The 24,723-nt window shown below is 39.8% G+C and overlaps 1 protein-coding gene across 1 annotated transcript; it reads left to right on the top strand.

The window, feature by feature from the left end:
- The first annotated feature begins 23 nt into the window (after positions 1-23).
- On the top strand, positions 24-24,324 carry LOC135082620 (phosphatidylinositol-3-phosphatase SAC1). The gene is made up of 14 exons (XM_063977400.1): positions 24-267; positions 1,149-1,243; positions 8,231-8,349; positions 9,130-9,222; positions 10,848-10,979; positions 13,515-13,623; positions 14,368-14,483; positions 15,159-15,383; positions 17,143-17,310; positions 18,181-18,384; positions 20,783-20,950; positions 21,847-21,948; positions 22,989-23,125; positions 24,162-24,324. Exons 1-14 carry the CDS (start codon positions 230-232, stop codon positions 24,244-24,246), a joined length of 1,791 nt encoding a protein of 596 aa, XP_063833470.1. The 5' UTR covers positions 24-229; the 3' UTR covers positions 24,247-24,324.
- Positions 24,325-24,723: the final 399 nt, after the last annotated feature.

Here is a 24,723-nt window from a genome sequence, read left to right as displayed (position 1 = left end):
TTTTAAATTCCGTTTTGGGTTACAGGTAGGTTATTGAATGCTTATTAATCGATTGCCAAATTCAATTTGAAAAATCACTACCAAATACTAGGTGAAAATCATGTAACCTTAACAACTTAGTACATCACTATTGTCGTGTCATTCCGTCAAAATTTGTCAATTTTCGTAATAATCTTTCTGCAAGTGTATGGGAATAAAATTCAATTAATTTTGTGGATAATCGTATACAATGGCAGATCGGCTGTTAATTCACGATGATATTAAACTGTAAGTAATATTTCTATGTAGTTATTACTTTGTTAAGTCATCAAATGACTGTGTAGGGCTTGAATAAAGTATTTTCGACCCCTCCTGGTTTCGGATCATGTTTTACCCGAAACCTTACAATATTTGCAAGTTCTTTTTGATCGTCTTTATAGAATAGGTGATTATTGTCAACATATATTAGTTTGTCAGAATAGAAGCTTAAGAATTCATCAAAGTTCAGTAAAATCTGGTACACCCCTGCCTTTGGTGTTTATTTAACCATACTACACAGTAGCTACATCCATAGTGTTTCTTATTGAACATAATAATGCATTACCTTGAAATTTGAATAATTAAATCCATTTCTTATATCTAAAAATCTGTTATGAGATAGAGGTAAACATTGTTACAAATAGGTTGGTTCATTAAAATTATGTTACCTACATGTAACACACTATAAGCGATATGTAAATGTAAATTTAGCTCATGTATTTCTGTCATTACATTGAATAATTTGCATTCCAAATATTACTTTATTATTTTTTCCTTCTGTCTTTTTCATTAAGAGGTTACTTGCTTAATGTAAAAGAACTAAGTACTCACTAAAATAACCAACAATAATAATTAAGCAGGTGTTAATAATCAACCATCCAGCATTAGTTATTTATACTTGCCAAAAACTTATTTCAATGTTAACCCTTTAATTGGTATAAAGAAAAATATTTTTCATTGGTTTTGAACCCTAAGTTATGTCACTAAAGGTCAAAATATGGTAGCATAATTTCTCCTACCACCAGCTAAAAGCAAAAAAATATTTACAGCAAAATAAATTATTGTTTTTCTTCTCAGTAAAAAAGATGTACATATTTTGTAAACAAGCTTTTTAACTTATTAAATTACAGATACACAACTTCAGACAAATTCTACCTGGAGCCTCACATCAACCCTACAGAGATTTTGGTCATAGACAGAGTGACAGGGGAGGCTTCTGTCAAAGGTTGGTATACCATCACTCTAATAAAAGATAAGGAGAAGATATAGCAGCACCATTATGACCACAAATAACTCGAAACAGAGTAGCATGGAGATCGTGATCTTTGGAGACATTCATGCTTAGAAGTGGTAGAAATGTTCGGTTTGGTTGGTGGTAGGGCTCGTTCTAAGTCCGCCTGGCTAGCTACCACCATCTTACCTAAGTCTGTCGCCATAACAACAATGTTAACAGCATTGTTGTGTTCCGGCAGTTAGAGGTAAGATAGCCAGTTCCTCTGTGGTTGAGGATTCCGGGTGAAGCTTGCTTCCACCTTCGGCCTAATCGTCACTTACCATTAGGTGAGATACAGGCCAAGATCTTCCTCGTTGTGGATAAAAAAAAAATAGTACTTCAATTTTTTTATATGAATCTATTCACCACAACATTATAATCTAAATTGATAGTTTTCCTAAAGATATGATAATCACAGCAGTTTAGATGCTGTCTGTATTCCAACTAAAGAACAATAGGTAATCTGATAACAGAAGGCAATAAATAAATTATCAGCTTGTGTGAGTCATAATAAGTCAGTATCACATTATTGTTTTGTCTGCCTTTTAAAGGTAATCTTAAGTAAAGGTCAACATTTTTATTGAATGTGAAAGTATATTGTGTGATAACAACTGGGATATTGCTAAAAATCAAAATCAAAATCAAAATCAAAAAAATATTTATTCAGTTTAGACCACAAGTGGCACTTATGAACGTCAATAGAAAATAATAAAAAAAGAAAAGGTAGCCCTTATGGGGCACTTTACATGTCTCCTTATCTTTTGGGCCCTACCAGCGCTTCGAGACAAACATATGGCAAGTGCTGAGAAGAAACGCCGGAACAAACTCAGTCACCACTTATTGCCAGGAATTATCTAACGGTAAGAATAGTCAAATTTAAGTACATCAAATATGTGCAGACTGAACTGACCACGCATCCTTGTCATCAATATAGTCTCGAACCTTGTAGTACCCTTTGGACATAAGGGTATTTTTTATATGTATCTTAAATTTGTTTATTGGCAATTCGACAAGGTTGTGTGGTATTTTGTTAAATATGGTAATACATTTCCCCAAGAATGAATTACCTATCTTATGCAACCTAAATGATGGAACAGCAAGTTTATTCTTATGTCTCGTGTTAAATGAGTGGACGTCACTTTTCTTAGTAAATAAATGTATATGTTTACGGACATACATAATGTTATCAAATATGTATTGCGAAGCCACAGTCAATATATTGATTTCTTTAAAAACTTCTCTAAGCGAGTCACGTGGTTTAAGACCGTATATTGCCCGAACAGCTCTTTTCTGTAAAATGAAAATTGATTCTATGTCTGCTGCTGAGCCCCACAGTAAAAGACCATAAGACATAATACTATGAAAATAACTAAAATATACAAGCCTTGCTGTTTCAACATCAGTCAAGTTTCTGATCTTTCTCACCGCAAAGGCAGCTGAACTAAGTCTTCCCGCCAAGGCAGCAATATGGGGGCCCCATTGTAATTTACAGTCTAGGGTAATACCTAGAAAGACAGTAGAGTTTATCAGTTCAATGCGTTCATTATTTACTGTAATATTAGTATTAACTTGTTTGACATTAGGCATAGTGAATTTTAAACATTTAGTTTTTTTTGCGTTTAATAGCAAATTATTAGTTGTAAACCAGTCTAATACTTTGGAAAGAGCATTATTCACGTCGTCAAATATTTCCTGACGCCTGTCAGTTTTAAAAATTAAAGAAGTGTCATCAGCAAATAATACTATCTCACAAAGGTCCTTTGAATAAAAAGGTAGATCATTTATATAAATCAGAAAGAGCAATGGTCCCAGTATTGAGCCTTGGGGCACTCCCATTTTTAGGGGGGCGCCCGAAGAGTTAGTTCCGTGAATATTTACTTTTTGTAATCTGTCTGAGAGGTAAGAGTGTAATAGGCTTAAGGCCTTGCCTGATACGCCATAATGTTCTAGCTTAAATAACAGAGTTTGATGATCAACACAGTCAAACGCCTTCGATAAGTCACAAAATACACCAATAGCATCCTTTTTCTCCTGCCAAGCATCGAAAATGTGTTTGATAAGAGCAACCCCTGCATCGGTCGTACTTTTCCCTTTTGTGAACCCATATTGTTTTTCATGAAACAGTTTATTTAAGTTAAAATGAGACAGTAGTTGATTGAAAATAATTTTTTCAAATATTTTACTGAGCGCAGGTAGTATCGATATAGGTCTAAAGTTGGATGGGTCACTTTTGTCTCCTGCTTTAAATAATGGTATGATTTTACTATGTTTCATCAGGGTAGGGAACTGACCTTCGTTAATACATTCATTAAAGATATGAGCTAAATGGGGAGCTATAAGAGGAATGATGGGTTTTATTATGTCTGTTGATATGCCCCATATATCCTCTGTCTTTTTTATATTTAGTTCTTTGAAAGTTTTTATAATAACTATGGGGTCTATTTGTCTAAATTTTAATGGGCTATTGCAAACATCAACACAACCCTCGAGAAGAGACATTGCCTGATATGAACATGAATTAAGATTGCTTGTTGTTATGATTGGTACATTTGAGAAGTAACCTTCGAATGCGTTTGCTACCTTATCATTGCATTTAATATACTTATTATTAATTTTTAATGCGAATGTGTCATCCCGAGATATAATTCTACAAGTTTCTTTATTAATACAATTCCAAGTAGCTTTAATTTTGTTGCCAGAGTTTTTAATTTTGTCACGTATGTAAATAGATTTTGCCATGGTACAAACTTGTTTAAAAACTTTTGAGTATTTTTTTACATATTCTATAAAGTCCGGGTCGCTACTATAGGCTTTTCTACCATATAATTCAAACATTTTTTTCCTACTAATATAAATACCTACTGTAGCCCAGTCACTGAATTTAGTTTTATTGTTTTTAATAATAATTGTTTTCTTAGGAAAAGTTTTATTGAACTCATTTTTAATTAATTCAAATAATTGCTCATATAAAATATTTATACTACAGTTAAAATAATGCAAAAGTGGGACCTTATTAGATATTTGAGATTTAAATTTGTCTTTCTGGGATGCAGTGACTGGTCTATATTCTATTTCCTTGCTCGATGGCACAAAATGGTGTTGAAATGACACTATTTGACCGCAATGATCAGAATTAACAAAATTTATTATTGATTTCTCTAGCACTAAGCAGTTACAGAATATATTGTCTAAGCAAGTAGCTGATGTTGGAGTCACCCTAGTTGGTTCAGAGAAAAGATTTAACAAGTTAAAAGATTTGAATAAATTTAAAAACCGTATTGAAAGAGAGGAATCTTCTATTATATTAATATTAAAGTCTCCACATACAACTACTTTCTTTGAACTATTACACACTCTTCTAAGTACCTCTTCCATTGTGGTTTCAAATAATTCATAGTTACTAGATGGGGGTCTATATACACATACAATAACATAGTCGTCCAGTTCTGCACATGACAGCTCAATAGTTCGCTCGACAGAGAGAGATACAATATCTTTACGCTCTTTACATTTTAATTTATCATTGATTAATATTAGTGACCCTCCACGAATAGCTAACTCTCTAGTGAATGAACTAATAAGCTTATAATTATTAATGCTCAGCATTAGTTCATATTGCCTGAGCCAATGTTCCGTTAAACATAAGACATGAATATTCAATTCTTGGATAAATAACTCAATTTCCAAGTCTTTGCCGGAGAAGCCTTGTACATTTTGATGCACTAAATTAAAACCGTTAAATTTCTTTGTACCCGAATTTTGTATGCCAGAGTTATCCTCTATTGTCTTACGATGTAATTTAAATTATGATTTGGAACAGATTCCAAGGGTCGAACATCCATGTTCTGCTCAATAAAAGCAGTTTGGCTAGCCAAATTAATGGCTAAATATTTAATAAAATATGATAGCGAATTCGCTATTCGTCTTTTACAATATTTATTTAGATAATTATATTTATCTATTGTCAATAAACATTTATTTTTTAAATAATTGTTAATGTCAATTACATGGAATTTGCATTGATTATATGTCAGTGTATTCAATGTCAAATTCAATTTATATCTTAAATTATTTTCCTCCTGTGGCAAGCTTCTACTGTAGGGGAATGTGAACAAAATTATTTTATCTACATTAAGTAAACATAAGCTATCAAAAATATTTAGTAGGTCTTTTTTGCCTACATTGCCCCTATTTCCTATTAAAATTACTAATGTGGTATTTATTGAGAACGAATAATTTGTTATTTTTCTCATAATTTGTAAATAGGAAGCACCCGGTAAACAATGGTTGATTACACTTTGTCCCAAGTAACTATTAATAAGTTGGCCCATATTTTTGCCTAACTCATCACTGAACATTACTATGTTGGTTTTTTCAATATTTTTAGTTGGGGAGCCGCTGGTAAATGTGTGTGATATCCTAGGACAGTAGTCTTTGTTTAGGGTGTTTAGAGTAGGTGGTGACTCACAACCAGACTGAAAACTATCTGTACAAGATTCATCCAATAGGATAGAATTTTGACAGTTGCAATTAGATATAAATTTTTTCAAAGCCTGGAAATGTTCATCACACTCTTTTTTTGTACATTGATACCGTTCAGACATTGTGTTCAAAGATTTCTTAAGATTACATAATTTATATTCTAGGTTTTCGACATCATGTTCATATTTCAGTACACTATTCTCTAACATTGTGGAACATATGTCAAGCTCATTCTTTAGACGCTGTCTCTCATTTATATAGTTTACTTTGTTGTATAAGCATTTTTGTTTTTTAATCAACTTATTTGTTTTTTTAATATAATTACTAATTTTTACATACTTTTTAAATTTATTTTTACTGCATCTGACAATCTTACCACATACAGGAGTATTGTTTAAAGTATTATCACAAGTTAGGTCTATGGTAATTAATTGTTTGTCAGATGCAGTTTGGGTCAGGCTGGGCGCACTACCGACTAACTCGTCAAACATGATTTGGGTTTTGGTGGCTGTGCAGGCTTCTCTTTCAGCTTCCATTAATTCGATATGGCTGTGAGCATCATAAAGGTCTTGTTTCATGATGGTCATACGTCTGAGGTTGTGTACGTACTCTTCATTGCACTCACCAAACCCGTCAATGATTAATTGTAGCCTATTCCGTTCCTCTACAATTGTCTCATAGTTGGTGTGCAGCTCAGCCATCTCTTTTTTTAAATGCTTGTTTTTATCCCACACATCCATCAGCTCCCTCTCATTGTCCTCTCTTTCCCTATTTAATTGCTCAATCAAGTCTTTGGCTGCCTTCAAATCTCTCAAAGCCAGTTGGAGTTGGGACTCCTCCCGGCGAGCAAAGGCTTTACGTGTAAGCATTGTTTCTTTTGGTAAATAATAAAGTATTAAAATGTAAATGCCAAAGGATCAATTGATCAATAATTGGAGGTTGACAAAAATGTAGGTAAATATAACCTCTTACGCGGGTGACAGTATAAGGTCACAATAATAGTATTTCGTTTCTAAAATATGCACTACTGTTGTAAATATAAAACAAATAGGTACCTGTTTCGAAAGATAGAACAATGTTAACAAAATCCAACGTAATATTTTCGTAATTGCACTGTCAAATCGGTTCTAAGTATTTGCACAATTTGCACCATAAACACAATGCAATACACAGATTTAAACGTTATTTCACTTATAATTACATAAAACAGTAACAGTGATGAGTTTAGAGACCTTTTATGATATTAAATTAAATAAAAATCAGTAAATAAATTGGGACAAGTTCAAATCAGCTGTTAGCGGTAGTGTTGCCACAGGAAAAAAAAAGGAGCTAGGCAGACACACCCTTACTTAATAAATAAAATAAAAAGCTTTTATTTCCACAAGTTTACAAATTACAATTTACGCCACACCCTTACTTATCAAGATTTAATTCTTAAGATTATTAGATTTATTTCACTGGCAGTAATGGTTAATGTGCTAGTGCTTTTTTCATGATTGTCATTTATTTTTACCCACATTTGCACAAGTAAATTGATTTGATTAATTAGAGAAGTCCTATCTGGGGGCACGGCAGTGCCCCCACCAAGTCGAGCAAAAAAGCGGCACGGCCGTACCATCCTTTTCTCGAAGCAATTCAGGCCATTTTCGACCGCCTGTAACTTCGTTGTGGATAAAACTAGAAGGCTGAATTTTCATTAGCTATGCAGGCATTGTAAAGACACGGTATATTTAAAATTTCATTCAATTTGAACCAGTAGTTTAAGAATTATAACGGGTCAAAGTTACTTAATTTTGTCACTCACTGACTGACTCACTGACTCACTGACTCACCGATCATCAAAACTCTAAGGCACTTCTAGCAGACCTAGAAGCTTCAAATTTGGAATATAAGTAGTGTTTGGTGTATGAATCAAGGAAAAACTAAAATATTTGGGGGCACTGTAGTGCAACCGCCAAGTCGAGTAAAATTTTTCAATTTCGGTCCAGTTTTCTAGATACATAACTGCTGTCTACAAAATACAAAAACAAATGAGATCCCATCAAAAACAATACTTGTCAAAAAAACCAAGTCTCGCAACTCAGTTGTTCTACGGTAAAAAGTTGTGAGATCCATGTAATACCAAGTCCAGGCCAGGAAATCTTTAACGTTTTACATAAATATATTGACTTGGCCATCGCATGAAAACACGTGTAAATTAAATTATTTAGTGCGATGGCCAAGTCAATAATTTATGTAAAACGTTAAAGATTTCCTGGCCTGGACTTGGTATTACATGGATCTCACAACTTTTTACCGTAGAACAACTGAGTTGCGAGACTTGGTTTTTTTGACAAGTATTGTTTTTGATGGGATTTTTTATTCAGATGCTGTTTATTATGGACACTACAGTAAAATAACTTTATCCTCTTGCAAATGTTTTAATACAATACTCTAAATTGTCTTTCTCAATTCCAGAATATGGCACAGTCAAAATTCCGATTCCAGTGAGTGCATACAAACCAGTTTGCGGCTTCCTTGGCACCATCAAGCTGATATCTGGCCTGTATCTTGTGGTAGCAAAGTACAGAATACTGGTAAGTCATCAGATTAGTTGTAAAGTATGTATTTTTACTCTTTCTAAGATTTTGAAGTACCGCCTCTATATACGCGCATGATTAAACCTTTACTTGTCGGGCTAAGATGCGCGCCGTGATAAAATCTTATCGATAATTTAGGTGACAAACGTTTATCGCGTAAAATGGCGCGATAAAAACTTATGGCGGCGCGCATCTTAGGCCTAATGGTGATGGCCAGGATTAGTGCTACCATATTTGGAATTTTAGTGAGATAATACGATAAGGTCAAATCTAATGATATTTTTCTGCATAACAATTAAAGGGTTAACAAAGTACAAACAAAAAAATTCGAGATAAATACTGTGGCATCTTGTTGTAGTTGTAATAATTGCTATTTTGTTGCTACTGTGTATGTATGATGTGATGTACAGTAATGTAGTTGTATACTATGCAAATAAGGTGATAATTATTATTGAAACATCAATCATTACTTATTGTTGGCCAAAGATCAGCTAAAGACATTAAGTAAACAAAGGAGTTTCAATAACTTTGCAGCAAAGATAACACTTATCTAGTAGGAGTCCATCACAGAATTGATCAACACAGGCAAAAAATCTCTTATCAATAGTCAATTATAATTATTAATGTCTCATTTATCTAACACAAAAAAAATCTATATTTTAATACAAATGTTTGTTACATGTAAAGGATGTATTATTGATTTGCTACAATAATTTTATTCAATAGTAATAATAAACAAGAAATACTTACCTAAAACTTTTGTATCATTACTTCCAGGTCGGCAGACTCAATGGACACGATATATACCAGCTGGCCGGTTCAGATGTCATACCGTTCGCAAGAACTACCACGCATCTTACAAATAAACAGGTGAGCTACTACCCCCGTGATTTTGGTTTATCATTGTAGAATATCATTTTTTTGTTCAAAAAATCTTATGATGCCAAATTACGAGAAAAATTGGGACTTTACCCTATTGCCTATCACTATTTTTCGTGAATAATTAACAAATTGAAATGGAATACATACTGCTTGAATGTTAAAAAAAAAACTGCTTCATAAAATTTTCGTTAAGCCGCTTCATTCAACGGTCTTATTACCTTTTTTTACCGTTTCTTAGATTTAACCCATAATTTGGCATTGGTAAATAAGTAGCTTTTAACAAATTCTAATGTTTTTGTATTTTTTTTTGTTAAAAATTGATTAAAAAGTATTGAAAAAACGGATCTTTCGAAGTAAATGGAGTCAGTAGGATTTTGGCCCGCCCAAGCGTAACAGTCGGCGACGGACGTCACGCAGTCGCGTGTCCAATCCGATCATCATCCCCCATTTAACCTTTGGAAAGATCGACTATTTCGACGTTTACGCCAAGATATATTGATCGGGAAAAAATCAAATAGAACCGCGAGTCAAACGACACACAGCGCCATCTGTTGGCAAAGTTGATAACTAAGTACTTGCAAGCAGTATGTACTTTTATTGAGTATGGTTCGTGTTGTTTTGGTCTATTTTTTTTAGTTAACCCATAACTTGCCAAGTTGATATTAATTAAATTCGTCGTAATATTTTATTGTTTATTGTTATAATAATATTAGTTGGTTTTTATCATGCAAATATGAAATATTTCATCATATTCATCAAATATAAAATATTTCTAGGATGGTTTTTTTATACATTAATTTTTTATTTTACTTTAATAGTGTGTCAGATAAAGGTTTTTTTTTTCATTCTTATTTTTATTTGAAGGGTTAACGGAAATATTGGTACTCGTAATTTGTGCACTAAAAATAATTTGTCCTTTTTTTTTAATTACTAACTAGGAATTTATGTTTGTGAGCTTTTTCACCCGAAACACAGGTTTTAACCTAGTTCAGGCTAAAAAGACTATGACCTATCTTAATAACTCTAGCATAAAAAAGTTCTAAGAATGCTCTTATTTTTATGAATTAATCTACCGATCGTTATGGAAATCCTTGCGGGAGGCCTTTGTCCAGCAGTGGACGTCATTTGGCTGAAACTAGTTGACACTTACCATCAGGTGAGATACAGGTCAAAGGCTTCCTCGTTGTGAATAAAAATAAAATAAAAAAAGACACGAACAAAACTATTATAACTATTGTTATTAAACTTTCTTTTTTTTTAAATTAAATTAAATTAAATTAAATTTATTTGCTTAAAATGTGGTTTACATAGCAACTACAAAATATTTATCCTCACATTTTACCAATGTTACGGCATGCAAAATCTATGTACGAGTAGGTATCAACAGCACTTTTCAAATTAATAATAATCCATAATTAATTGTCAATATTATTTTATAAAATGTCAATAAATATAATGTCAAATGCTCCAAATAAATACAATACATACATGTCATTTTTTAAGTTTACATTTCATTTATAATTTAAAAATTCCGTAACAGAATAAAAGCATTTCTCTGCTCACTTTGTTGTAGGTACATGTTATATGATCATTTTTCCATTCTTTCTTTCCAGATCGAGGACAACAACACATACGTGCGGATGGTGCAAGCGCAATTGGCTACTCCCGGCATGTACTTCTCGTACGGACACGACCTCACGCACTCGCTGCAGCGACTGCACTCCGTCGCGAATGACTTCCACAAGGTCAGTGCTTTGTTACAGGGAAAAAATAACTAGTGATGCAACGAATACTACTTTTACGAATACGAATATTAAATCTACTATTCGGCGAATACGAATATCTCTACATTATCATGAAATACTCTTTTTATTGTGGTTAATGTTTTAGTAATGAACATTTACAAATGGCATTGTTTTTATGATTGTATAGCTGAACTATGTAACTAATCACAAAACAAAATAATACTTGTACAATCGACCTGCTATTGAATGTCAAATTCCGGAAGAGAACTTACTTACTACTTTGTTACATACTGACCGGGGTTTTCTCGTCGTGTCGTTGTGGCTATAGTGTTCGGAGACACACGCGTGTGACAAAATTTAAAAAAAGTAGGTATTCGTATTCGTTATTATTATTTCACCGAATACGAATATTCGGTAAATGTCTACTATTCGGCGAATACGAATATTCGTATTCGTTGCATCACTAAAAATAACATTACAAGCCCCGTGAATAAAAGATATCAATGGGGGCTACAGTGTTTGCGCTAACCAGTTGGCGCCACTAGATTGTGGTCAACTGTCAATTTGTTTTTACGGGCGTGTTAACGAAAATTAACATTTCATCAATATAATTTCAAACAGTTTAATTTTGCACCTCTTTTACTTCGCTTTTAAAACACTCATTGATCCGTAACTTCTATTTGTCATTCTTTGTTAATTGTAGTTTAATTTATAAAGGGTTAAGGGAAGCGCTGGACGCAGGCTGCTACCAATCGATCAACGTGGAAAGCATTGGGGGAGGCCTATGTTCAGCAGTGGACGTCCTATTGCAAGAAAGGATTTTTTCCTGGCGGCTTGGTGACTGGATTTGAACCGCCACCGGTGCAGACGAACAAGATGGTGAATTGTCTGCACGTTAAAAAGAGGTTGTCCGGCTTGCAGAAATTTATAAGAGTTACCGTTCCTTGTATGAAATTAAAAAATGTAAATAAAACAGCTCCCTCTCAATTGACACAATTTATTTTGTCTCGTAAGCTTGAATACAATTGACAATTACGATATTATAACTACTGTAATAGATAGTGCCAATCTCAAGGGATTCAGGGTCGTTAATTAGGTTCGGTTTGGTGGATATTATTGCCACTCCAAATTTCTTAAAACTCAGCCTAAATATTAAAAGACTCTACTAGTTAAGATAACTGCGCGAAGTCAGGTCGGAAAGACTCCTACTTGAAGGATGGAAAAAGTGGGTACCTTGGAAGCCATGCGGTTATAAGCCGTTACCCTGAACGTTCCTCTCTTCTTCCGGGGTCCAACGGGTCTCGCACACTTTTAGGCTACAAGCAGCGTCCTCCACGGCCTCAAGCGCACAGTGCCAGATGAAACTCTTGCATCTCCTCGGCAGGAAAGCGTTCACACTCTTGCAGAGACAGAGGTTTGATGACAAGGAGGAAATGCGAAGAGATCAGCAGTTTAGAAAGGAGAAACAATTCATACGAAATGAAGAGAAATTAAAATATATGAAATATCATCAAAATATTATGTTGAAATTATAAAATATGTAAAATATGAAATGTATGTAAAATGTTTGAACTATAAAATTGTAAAAATATGAAATTTGAAATCTATGAAATCCCGCATGAAGGCTGTTCACTAATTTGAGCTTCGCTCGCAGCCCTCAGCAACCCAATACCCTCATCCGAATAGAATTTAGGGAATTTCTCATGTGTGATTATTTTAAATTATATTAAGAAATTATCGTGGATGCATTCTGCAACACACGATTTGAAACACAGGGGATTACATCCCCGAAAATAATAAAATTGCGGTTGCGCACGATCGACCAAAATTCCAAAGTGATTTTTCAGCTCAACTGACAGTGACAATGACTCGCATTGACATCGCGAAACGTTTCGTTTCGCCGCTTAGATAAAAAGCAAATACTAATAAAAACCATGATGAAAACAATCTCCTGAACACTGAAAATATTCCATTAAAAAATAGAATAATCAAAACAAAAACATTAGGAAATGTTTCAATAAAATATATTTGAATTGACTGAGCAAAAAGCGCCATCTATTGCAAATTAATTCCAAATCACGCCAATAGATGTCGCTAGTGGTATCCCAAATCCAAATATCGAGTAAGAAAAACAATTTGTGAAAAACAGCCAAAACTGCAACGCTACACTATGGCTGAAATGATGATGATGAATGAAAAAATTAATTACATATTTAATTTAATAAAAAATGTGTGTCGTAATAAATGAAAATAGAAACGCCTCTACACCCTGACATCACTTCTTTGTATCTCATGCACTAGCTACAATGAGGACTATCGTTTTAGCGCTCACCAGTTAGCGCCACTGTAGAGTAAGGTCCTGTCACTTGCTAGTAGCGAAGACAGTGGCACCAACTGGTGAGCGCTAAAGTGGTAGGAGGACTATCGCAATTGCACTCATCAAGATGGCGCCACTGTAGAGTAAGGTCCTGTCAATCGCCAGGGGTGCCAACTGTTAAGTATAAAAACGATAGCCCTCATTCAACTTGTCCACAGATGTCGCTAGCGAGCCGCGCCGACCAGCGTTTCCTATGGAACGGACACTTACTGAGAGACTACTCGCACGAGCAGTTTGCGAGGTTTGCGCTGCCGCTCATACAAGGCTGTATCCTTTTTGAAAAGATTATTGCATATTTCGACATGATGAAAACATCAGGTCATTTACTCTTCATTGCTGGAGCACAATCTTCTTTAATTTATGGTCAGGTGGTCAGACGGGTTGAGGAGACCAGTAGGCCTAAGATGCACGCCGTGATAGGCGGTTATCTCGCCATTTTATCGATTTTGCCCATACAAATTGACGTCGATAAAAGTTATCACGGCGCACATCTTAGGCCTACTGATGTGCCTTATATTCGCATATTTGTCGCTTACGACATTCACTGGAAGACTGGTTGACTGGTTCTATTCCACACCGGAACCAAATAGTGGATAGCTAAACATTTTCGTCACTTATTGGGTTTTATTCAGTCTACCAAAGAACCAAACTGTAGTTTTTATTCATACAACACTTGCAATAATGGGAAAGAGGGGTGGGATTAGTCACGTAGGTAAAAAAGTAACAAACTATCTGTATTGTGTTTAGACACAGTATGGTAGCAGCAATAAAACTAGGTTTTGATGAAATTAGAGTAAATCTATTCAGAGATGCTTTTACAGTGTGAGAGTTGGATGGCAAGTGAAGTACCTACATTATACAAGAATAAAAATCTATGGACGCGCCTATGTGTCGACACAAACACTTTCACGAGATCGTTGTTTTGCTATTAGAAACCGCACAGGCACGCGCCTGAACACTATCAGATATTTTGCATTTATAACATCGATATCTTTCCTGAGCTCTACCCAGTCGTATCCATAAACCACGTGGCAGTGAACGGGCACCAGCTGAGCTGGTCGCTGGTGTCGCGGCGCAGCGTGCAGCGCGCCGGGACCAGGTTCTTCATGCGCGGGGTCGATGCCCAGGTGGGAAACTGTATATCCCAGTTATGGGACTATTCCCACCTCTCGTACCCACCGCTGCAACACCTGTGTAGCCAGGATCTACAGCTGGACCGCCAATAAAAACCCAACCAGTGAAGGTCAAGTTTGTCCCGGGAGAAAGTTAGACTGTCATTGGACCCGCAACGAGATTAATCAGAAGAACTTTAGGCATTTGAAATTTTAACTTTCCCCCGGACAAACTTGACCTTCACTGGTTGGGTTTTTATTGGCGGTCAAGCTGTAGATCCTGGCTACACAGGAGTTGCAGCGGAGGGAACGAGAATTGGGTATAGTCCCGTACTATAGTTACGCGAGTATATTCAACGTAGACTCGCGGCAAACGGGATCATAAATCATTTTTGTAATAGAGTTGCGCACGCGCATTCGCAAATTACTGGAATATCGATACATCATACATATAATCTGAGTCATCTTAAATATGACGAGAGGAAAATAATTGCAGATATAGCATGATACGCACGCGTCTCATTTCTATTCCATTGTCTACCGCGAGTCGTTATGCAGAATAATAGTACCTATTGCAGATCTTCTGCTACGTATTTATTAATGTTTATATCATTTCACAAAGTAGATAAAGTCGAAATAAAAGACCAAAGAAAACCCAGGCAAACTTATGCATATTACTTCTTTCACCAGGGCAACGTAGCAAACTTCGTAGAGACCGAGCAGATAATCGAGCGTGGCGGCGAAAAGGCTTCCTTCATCCAAACGCGCGGTTCCATCCCGCTGTTCTGGTCACAGCACCCCGACTTGAAGTACAAGCCGCTGGTGGCGTTGGCCCACGAGGACCACGTGGCCGCCTACACCAAACATCTGCGAGAACAGCAGACGCGCTACGGCGGCCAGGTTCTGCTCAACCTGGTAAGTGCTGGACTACTATTGTGACGGCTCATGGTCTGCCTACACCAAGCACCTGCGAGAACAGCAAACGCGCTACGGCGGACAGGTTCTGCTCAACCTGGTAAGTGCTGGATAAGATGGTACATACTATAGTTTGGTCTGCGAGCACGTTGAATTTTGTCCAATGACCCCAAGCTACCCATCCTTATCACTCGCGGACGTATCTACGTGCTCACAGACCGGGCTTTACTGGAGTTGTGATGGAATCAACTTGAAGTAGTGCTGTTGCATTTGGTGAGTTCCTAAAAGATTAGACCCTCCTTGCGAAGTCACTTGAGCTGGACTACTGTTGTGACGGCTCATGGTCTACCTACACCAAGCGCCTGCGAGAACAGCAGACGCGCTACGGCGGCCAGGTGCTACTCAACCTGGTGAGTGCTGGACTACTATTGTGACGGCTCATGGTCTACCTACACCAAGCACCTGCGAGAACAGCAGACGCGCTACGGCGGCCAGGTGCTACTCAACCTGGTGAGTGCATCATCATCATCATTTCAGCCATAGGACGTCCACTGCTGAACAAAGGCCTCCCCCAATGCTTTCCACGTTGATCGATTGGTAGCGGCCTGCGTCCAGCGCTTCCCTGCTAAAGCCCGGTCTGTGAGCACGTAGAATTTTGTTCAATGACCTCTAGCTACCCATCCTTATCGCTCGCGCGTAATTATATTGCTGTAGCGACTGTGCGACGGGCGCCCGCAGTGAGTGTGCGAGCGCGATAGCAACATAATTACGCGCGAGCGATAAGGATGGGTAGCTTGGGGTCATTGGACAAAATTCTACGTGCTCACAGACCAGACTATACCTTTACGATGTCGTCGGTCCACCTTGTAGGTGGACGTCACACGCTGCGTTTTCCGGTACGCGGCCTCCATTCCAGAACCTTGCTGCCCCATCGGCCGTCAGTTCTGCGTACTATGTGCCCTGCTCATTGCCACTTCAGCTTGCACAGCAGATTGCTTAGAGGGCAAGAGTTACTTGAGCTGGACTACTGTTGTGACAACTCATGGTCTACCTACACCAAGCACCTGCGAGAACAGCAGACGCGCTACGGCGGACAGGTGCTGCTCAACCTGGTGAGTTCTGGATAAGATGGTACACACGACAGCACATAAGGCTACCCATTTTTGTTGCAAACTCGCCCCTATTACAACTCAACAAGAACCCACAGTGGTTACGTTGACGTGCCGTCGTCTGTACATCTACTGGAAATGTGATGGTCAGGAGTTTCTTGAGCTGTCAGATGGTTCTTACAGAATCAACCTGAAGTAGTGCTGTTGCATTTGGTGAGTTCTTAGAAGATTAGACTCTCCTGCTTTAGGTTCTGCTCAACCTGGTGAGTTCGTTCGTTCGTTCTTTTCAGCCAAATGACGTCCACTGCTGGACAAAGGCCTCCTCCAAGGTTCTCCACAATGCACGGTCCTGCGCTGCCCGCATCCAGGCTCTTCCCGCGCGTGCTAGTTCACGTGGTTAGTGCTGGAGGGTTCTACTGTAGTTGTAAAGGGCAGGAGTTTCTTGAGTTGGATGGCTATTGTGGCTTATAGTTCGCTTCTGGATCAAGCTGAAGTAATGCTGGTGTTTTTGGGGAGCTGCTGGAAGGGTTGTACATAGGTTTGAAGGTCAATAATTTTGGTATCATGTCTGAAAGGTTCTTCTCAACGTCCAAATAATTTCGTCCAACCATATTTTTTATGAATACACAGACCAACTTATTCTTCCACAGATCGACCAGTGCGGCAAAGAAGAGGCTTTAGAACGAGGCTACCGCGCAGCCGTGGCGGCGGCAGCGCTACCAGGCGTCCGCTACGAACCCTTCGACTTCCACGCAGAGTGCAGAGGGATGCGCTACCACCGGCTTCACGTCCTCATCGACCGGATTGCGCACGAGCAGGTATACATCCTTTTGCATCCTCCTGCATCCTTTTGCATCCCTCAGAAGCATTTCATAGCATCATCAGCAGGTCAGCATCCTCTTGTATTCCAAAGCATCCCCCAGGCGTATCCTACGATCCCTTCGACTTCCACGCCGAATGCAGAGGGATGCGCTACCACCGGCTGCATGTGCTCATCGACCGGATTGCGCACGAACAGGTATACATCCTTTTGCATCCTCCCGCATCCCTTTGCATCCTCTTGCATCCTCCAGGCGTAACTTACGAGCCCTTCGAATTATATGCCGAGTGCAGAGGGATGCGTTACCACCGGCTGTATGTGCTCATCGACCGGATCGCGCACGAGCAGGTCAGCATCCTTCCGTATCCCGTAGCATCCTCCCGCATCCCATAGCATCCTCCTGTTTCCTCCAGGTGTATCTTACGAGCCCTTCGACTTCCACGCCGAGTGTCGAAGGATGCGTTACCATTGCCTTCATGTGCTCATCGACTGCATGCATTCTCCTGCATCCCATAGCATCCTCCTGCCTCCCACAGCTTCCCCCCTCCGTATCTCCCTGGCGTACATAAGATTAAGTGACCTATTGAGTTGAATGATCTATACTTCTATACTAATATTATAAATGCGAAAGTAACTCTGTCTGCCTGTCCGTCTGTCTGTCTCGCTTTCACGCCTAAACCACTGAACCGATTTTAATGAAATTTGGCATAGATATAGTTTGAGTCCCGGGAAAGGACATAGGATAGTTTTTATCCCGGTTTTTGAAACAGGGACGCGCGCGATAAAGTTTTTGTGTGACAGACAAAATTCCATGCGGGCGAAGCCGCGGGCGGAAAGCTAGTAAATAATAAAATCTTTATATCCACAGACAGAGTTCGGCTACTTCCTCTCCCGCGGCGGCTCCGTGTTACTAAGACAGACCGGCGTGTTCCGCACCAACTGCGTCGACTGCCTGGACCGGACCAATGTAGTGCAGTCGCTGCTGGCGCGCCTGCAGCTGACGGCTGCGCTGCGTCTGCTAGCAGTCAGCGGAGACGAGCCGCACCCCGCGCTCGACCAGCTGTTCAATGAGGCGAGTGTAGCACTTTTTTTTTATCCACAAGCGGCCGCCCGCGACTTCGTACGCGTGGATCCCGTTTTACCCCCTTCATCTATCTTACGCGGCTTAGATTTTTTCATACAAATGTTTTTTCCCGCTAACTCCCGTTTCCGTGGGAATTTTGCAATATCCTGTTGTAGCTAAGCTTTAAGTTTACTAAGGCCCGGTTTTTTGATTCGTAGTTAAAATAACCAATAGTCAAATTTGACAGATGTCAAATGACAAGTGGTTAAATATCAGAAAAAAATGTTTTTCGAACAATGGTTACCTTGACTTTTAGTACATTTTTTAACTATTAGTTAACATTTTGTTAATATTTAACCATTAGTAACAAAATTTAACAATTTGTTATTTTAACTATGAATCAAAAAACTGGGCCTAAGGTACCTGCATGCCAAATTTCAAGCGTCTAACTTAAGCGGTGTCCGTGTACTAAATACCCTAGGAAAAATAACATTAAGTAGGTAAATCTGTGTGCGCACTCTTAGATAAATAAATAAACGCCATGTTAGGACGGTAATGCGTCATAATTGCGTAAGTCTTAACGAGTTTCCAAATTCTGGTAACTAAATGATGCCACAGAATAAGTAATAGTGACGATGCATCATTTTATAAGATTAAACGTGATTGGTTAGCACACATACTTTGGTTATAAATAACCACGCCAAATGCATCAAGTTTGTAATACGGTGTTCGCAAGGGTGAAGTGGCAATAGCCCAGTGCCAACGGTGTCGTTTTCGGACTGGCTAGGTCCGAGGAACGCGGGTTCGATCGTTGCCCTATTCGAACCCCGTGGTTCTATGGTATTATTATATATTGGTATTTTTTTTAATCCACAACGAGGAAGCTCTTGGCCTTTATCTCACCTGATGGTAAGTGGCGATCAGGCCGAAGGTGCAAGCGAGCTTCACCCGGAATCCTCAACCACGGAGGAACTGTCTATCTTAGCTCTAACTACCGGAACACAACAATCCTGGTAACATTGTTGTTATGGTGACAGACTTAGGTAAGATGGTGGTAGCTAGCCAGGCGGACTTAGAACAAGCCCTACCACCAACCAAACTGAACAGAAAATTCTGCCCTCACTGGGAATCGAACCCAGAACCTCTGCGTCTGAAGCAGGTGGCCTTACCACTAGACTACAGGCGGTTAAAGACTGCTGGTGTCTCGACCGCACCATGTGGTCAGTCGCTGCTGGCGCGTCTGCAGCTGGCTTTGTTTTGATGAATTTTCTAACTTTACTCGAAGGCGCAGCTGCTCTCTGTTTACGTCTATGCTTCATTTCAACTAGCTGTCAAAACGACACCGCGATACGGATTTGTCAAAACAGCTGATGATCGTTCGTCGTCCGGGCGCGTTGAAGATGACAATTTTTAGCGCAATAGGGGCACTGGTGTCTCGGCCGCACCTAGTAGTCAGTCGCTGCTAGCGCGCCTGCAGCTGGCCGCACCCCGCGCCCGACCAGCTGTTCAATGAGGCGAGTGTAGCACCAGCAGTTATCCGCAGTACATAGGCCTCCCCCAATGACTTCCACATCGCACGGTTGGTAGCGGCCTGCATCCAGCGCCTTCCTGCTACCCTTATCAGGTCGTCGGTCCACCTTGTGGGTGGACGTCCCACGCTGCGTTTTCCGGCCGTGGCCTCCACTCAAGAATCTTGCTGCCCCATCAGCCGTCAGTTCTGCGTACTATGTAGTATGTAGTTCTGGGACCCTGGCCCGCACGGGACTATTCCCACCTCTTGTTCCCACCGCTGCAACTCCTGTGTACCCAGCATCTACAGCTTGACCGCAAATAAAAACCCAACCAGTGAAGGTCAAGTTTGTCCCGGTGGTTTAAACTGTCATTGGACCCGCACCGAAATTAATCAGAAGAACGAAAAGAGCCTGGACCGAAGCGATTCATTTCAGCCACAGGACGTCTACTCATCGCTTGCTTCTCCAACTGACGTATGTGACATTTTTACCGAAACTGAGTTATCTACACCATCTTAATCAATATTGCAAGACGAATCGATCTGTCTAATCGCCTGAAAATTTTGCAAAATGTCAGTTACGTCAGTTAGAGAGGCAAGCGACGTACTAACGTCCTGCTATCTTTATTAGCTTGTTGATCCATTCACCGTCCTGCATCCAACGTCCTTCTGCTGGAATGGAGTCGTTGGTCCACCTTGCAGATGGACTTACTTCACGTTTTCTATACGAGATCGAATCAGAAATGAGGAGATTCGTAAACAAACTACCAGCCGTTTTCCCGCCGCGTGGGGAGCCTTTTAATCTAAAGGAGATAAAAATCCAACACTACAATTGATATAAACCAAAACATTCAGCCTTTGAACATAAAAATAAACACAAACTAATTTGTATTCCAGGTGTGGGCCGACCATGCGGACATGATTTCCGTCCAGTATTCTGGCACGGGCGCGCTCAAGACGGACTTCACTCGCACCGGCAAGCGGACGCACCTCGGGCTGTTGCGGGACGGCGTCAACTCGCTGACCAGATATTATAAGAACAACTTCAGCGACGGGTTCCGGCAGGTGGGTTATAGCGGATGGATCGAGAGGCCCCGTCGCATTCCAGATAACCGCAGGAGGGTCTTTGCCCTCTACGCTCCTCCTTACCTCATCGGCTGCACTGGACGAGCCCAAAGTCCAGTGGCGCTTCGAGGGAATCCACCATTTCCCTCGACCCTGGAGACGCTTGGTCAAGAGTAAGCAACTCGCTCACCCGCTACTATCTGGTAATTTATTCAAATTCAAATTGTTTTTATTGTGAAATCACAGGTAAATACCTACATAAGAAACAACAAGAAACACTATAAGAACAAGTTTAATTTTCATGTTATGTCACCGTGAAATCCAAACCGATAAGCAGGCGACAACGGAACTAAAAACAAGGTTTAATGCCTCCAAAGCCCAAAGTGCCAGTGCAAACTTTTTCTTTCCCAGTGTCCACTAGTAGGAGTTAAGGGAAAGATATCAGTAGCATTTTCCCCCATTGGTGGATATTGAAACTGTTGAACAAATGGTGAGGGACAACAGCCGGACTAGAAATACTACGATACGCGCCGTGATATATTCTTATCGATGATTTTAGACGTCAAAATGTATGGTCTTATCGCGTCAAATCGATAAAATAGCCCGATTATCGCGGCGCGCATCCTAGCCCTACAGAAGACGGTTAAAAAGAACTAATGAGGGCTATCGTTTTAGCGCTCACCAGTTAGCGCCACTGTAGAGTAAGGTCCTGTCACTTGCTAGTAGCGAAGACAGTGGCACCAACTGTTGAGCGCTAAAGTGGTAGGAGGACTATCGCATTTGCACTCATCAAGATGGCGCCACTGTAGAGTAAGGTCCTGTCAATCGCCAGGGGTGCCAACTGTTAAGTATCAAAACGATAGCCCTCATTAAACTTTTTTTCTCATTCGTTTCAGGACTCGATCGACTTGTTCCTGGGCAAGTACGTGGTGGCGGACGGCGAGGGCAACACCGTACAATGTCCGCTGAGGAGGGATCGCGACTGGAAGTACATCACGGTATTGTCTTTTATTATGGTATTGTTCTGTTGTAGTTAATATAACTTGCCCTAATGGGCAGAGCTAATGCACCATGAAATACGGCTGACCTGAAATCGTACTGGACTGGACCAGAATGGCGACCACATTTTGACCATTGAACAAAATGACTAAACCGAGCGACAAGGCCGAACTGAGTTGTTACCCCTCCCACCAACCCATTAGGTTGCTCATTAACGGATGTTACCTGGGTAAAAAAGCAAGATTCGAATTAAATAACCAACACGTATTTTTCAGTTTTTAGAAGTAATTAAAGTTTACAGAGAAAAACGCGCCAAAATTCAAAAGAAGAGGTCCGTTACGTCAAGGCGTGGTTAAAACTGTAGCACGGTGTGACGTTACGCGGAACTTCAACGCATCATAACTTATACTTGTTAAAATAATGTGTCCAATATTTTTTGATAACATTGTGCCTACTTTGTACTCAGTTAATTATATAAAATATGATTGCATCATTCTTTACGCACTCATCACACCATGTATGTAACAAATATTGAGGACAGATTAATCATGTACCTAATAACTAGTCTTCGTTTTATATTCAAAGCTTTCCGCCCGCGGCTTCGCCCGCGTGGAATTTTGTCTGTCACAGAAAAACTTTATCGCGCGCGTCCCTGTTTCAAAAACCGGGATAAAAACTATCCTATGTTCTTTCCCGGGACTCAAACTATCTCTATGCCAAATTTCATCAAAATCAGTTGCGAGGTTTAAGCGGGAAAGCGTAACAGACAGACAGACAGACAGACAGACAGACAGAGTTACTTTCGCATTTATAATATTAGTTGGGATAAATTGTTTCTTCACTCTTTGTACCACTGTTGCACGAACAACATCAAATATATTAATCAACTAATGTCTGGTGTTTTAATCTACGTATCTCCTACGAAGAAGCTCTATCTACAACAACTAAAGTATCCAACTCAACACAACATGATTGACGGACTAAAAGTTTTTTTAAGAAACTAGCATATTTATTAAAATGTTCCATTCTTGTGTTCCAGTTCCCATCGGTCCTACTAGTCGCCATGTCGATGTTCATGGCGAGCGCTACACTGCCTTCCCGCTACAGCAGCGAGGTGCTGATGTATTTGATGTTCTGGGGAGCGTGCGTGGGCGCAACACTCACGTTCATCTTCAAGTGAGTCTCCGGATATCATCCTACCTTCCTTTGTTTCAGCCAAATGAGACGTCATTTGGCTGAAACAAAGGATAAAGGCTTAAGGATTTTCAGAATAACTGCTACCCACACCCAGTTCACTAGATCGTGAATCCAGTTATTGTATTTTAAATCAATCACAGGAGCAAATTATGCTTTCGAATGCATAGAGTTCTCAATGTATTCGACGAATTGATTATGGACCTTACAAAATATGCCAAATTGGATGCGGTCTACGGTTAGGTCAAACTAAACAGTCCGCATCATGTTTCATTACTTTGACCTGGCCGCAGACCGTATCCAGTGTGACATGTCGTTAAATCTTTCAATATTGATTGAACAATATAGCTCAACTTTTGATCCTCGTTTCGCAATACCACAACGATTTTCGAGAAAATTGATTTTCAACCTTATGTCTAACATAATTCAATCTCTTCCACAGACACGACAAACAGTTCTTATCAACACTACCCTAATGTCTCATTATCATCAATGTCTCATCAGTACCCTAAACAATCTCTTGATAGTCAATTTTGAACCTTATATCTAACATAATTCAATCTTCCACAGACATGGCAAAGATCGTTCGTCATAACTCTAGCCTAAATGATTTCATGGAAACCAATTTTGAACCCTATGCCTGACACAATTCAATTTCTATTCACAACATTAGGCTAAATGATTTCATGCCATTCAATTTTGAACCAAACTTCTTCTTATTCGTTACGCTCTTGGCAGAGCGGTCGTGGTCACGTTGAGGCGTTGTTCACATCGGTTGTAGAGGTGGATACAACTCTCCGCACGATCTCCCGCCATCTCTCTCTATTGGCAGACTTTCTGGTGCAGTCACATACGCCGTCTCTCACTGCTGATTTAACTTGATCGGTCCAGCGCATTGGTGACCTGCCACGCGATCCTTCGATTTTTCCTTGGACGACCAGTCGTTCTATGGAGTTGTCATCCCGCCTTGAGACAAGTTCTTGAACCATACATCTAACGTATTAATTCTCACTTTCAGACACGGCAAAGAGTTCGTCGACTGGCCGCGTTTAGACGCGGGCGGACTCGCCGCGTCTCGCTCGCTGCCGCCGCCGTCGTTATGATCCGCGAGTGCCCGCTCGTAGTCGTCGTCTGACCCCGCCCCCACCCGCCCCGCCCCCTCCAGCCGGGACTACTTAAAGCCCGGTGAATTTTGTCCAATGACCCCAAGCTACCCTTATCGCTCGCGCGTAATTATATTGCTGTCGCGACTGTGCGACGCGCGCCCGCAGTGAGTGTGCGAGCGCGACAGCTACATAATAAGGATGGGTAGCTTGCGGTCATTGGACAAAATTCTACGTGCTCACAGACCAGACTATAGTTGATTTTGATTCAGAGTTCTTTAGAGTCGTCCAGCTGTAATAAGTTAATTGCTTGTGTTACGAGTGCGCTCACCATGAGGCCCGATTTCCACCAAAGCGGTGCAGAAAAGTGTCTTATGCTCGTTTTCACTATCAATCCCTAATTTTTAGGTGATCCCTATGGTAACACATAACAGGAATTTTGTTTTTATAGGGGTCACTTAAAAATTAGGGGTTGAT

Source organism: Ostrinia nubilalis, chromosome 22 (genome assembly GCF_963855985.1).
Source record: "Ostrinia nubilalis chromosome 22, ilOstNubi1.1, whole genome shotgun sequence".
NCBI lineage: Eukaryota > Metazoa > Arthropoda > Insecta > Lepidoptera > Crambidae > Ostrinia > Ostrinia nubilalis.
This window is presented reverse-complemented; position numbering and strand designations above follow the sequence as displayed.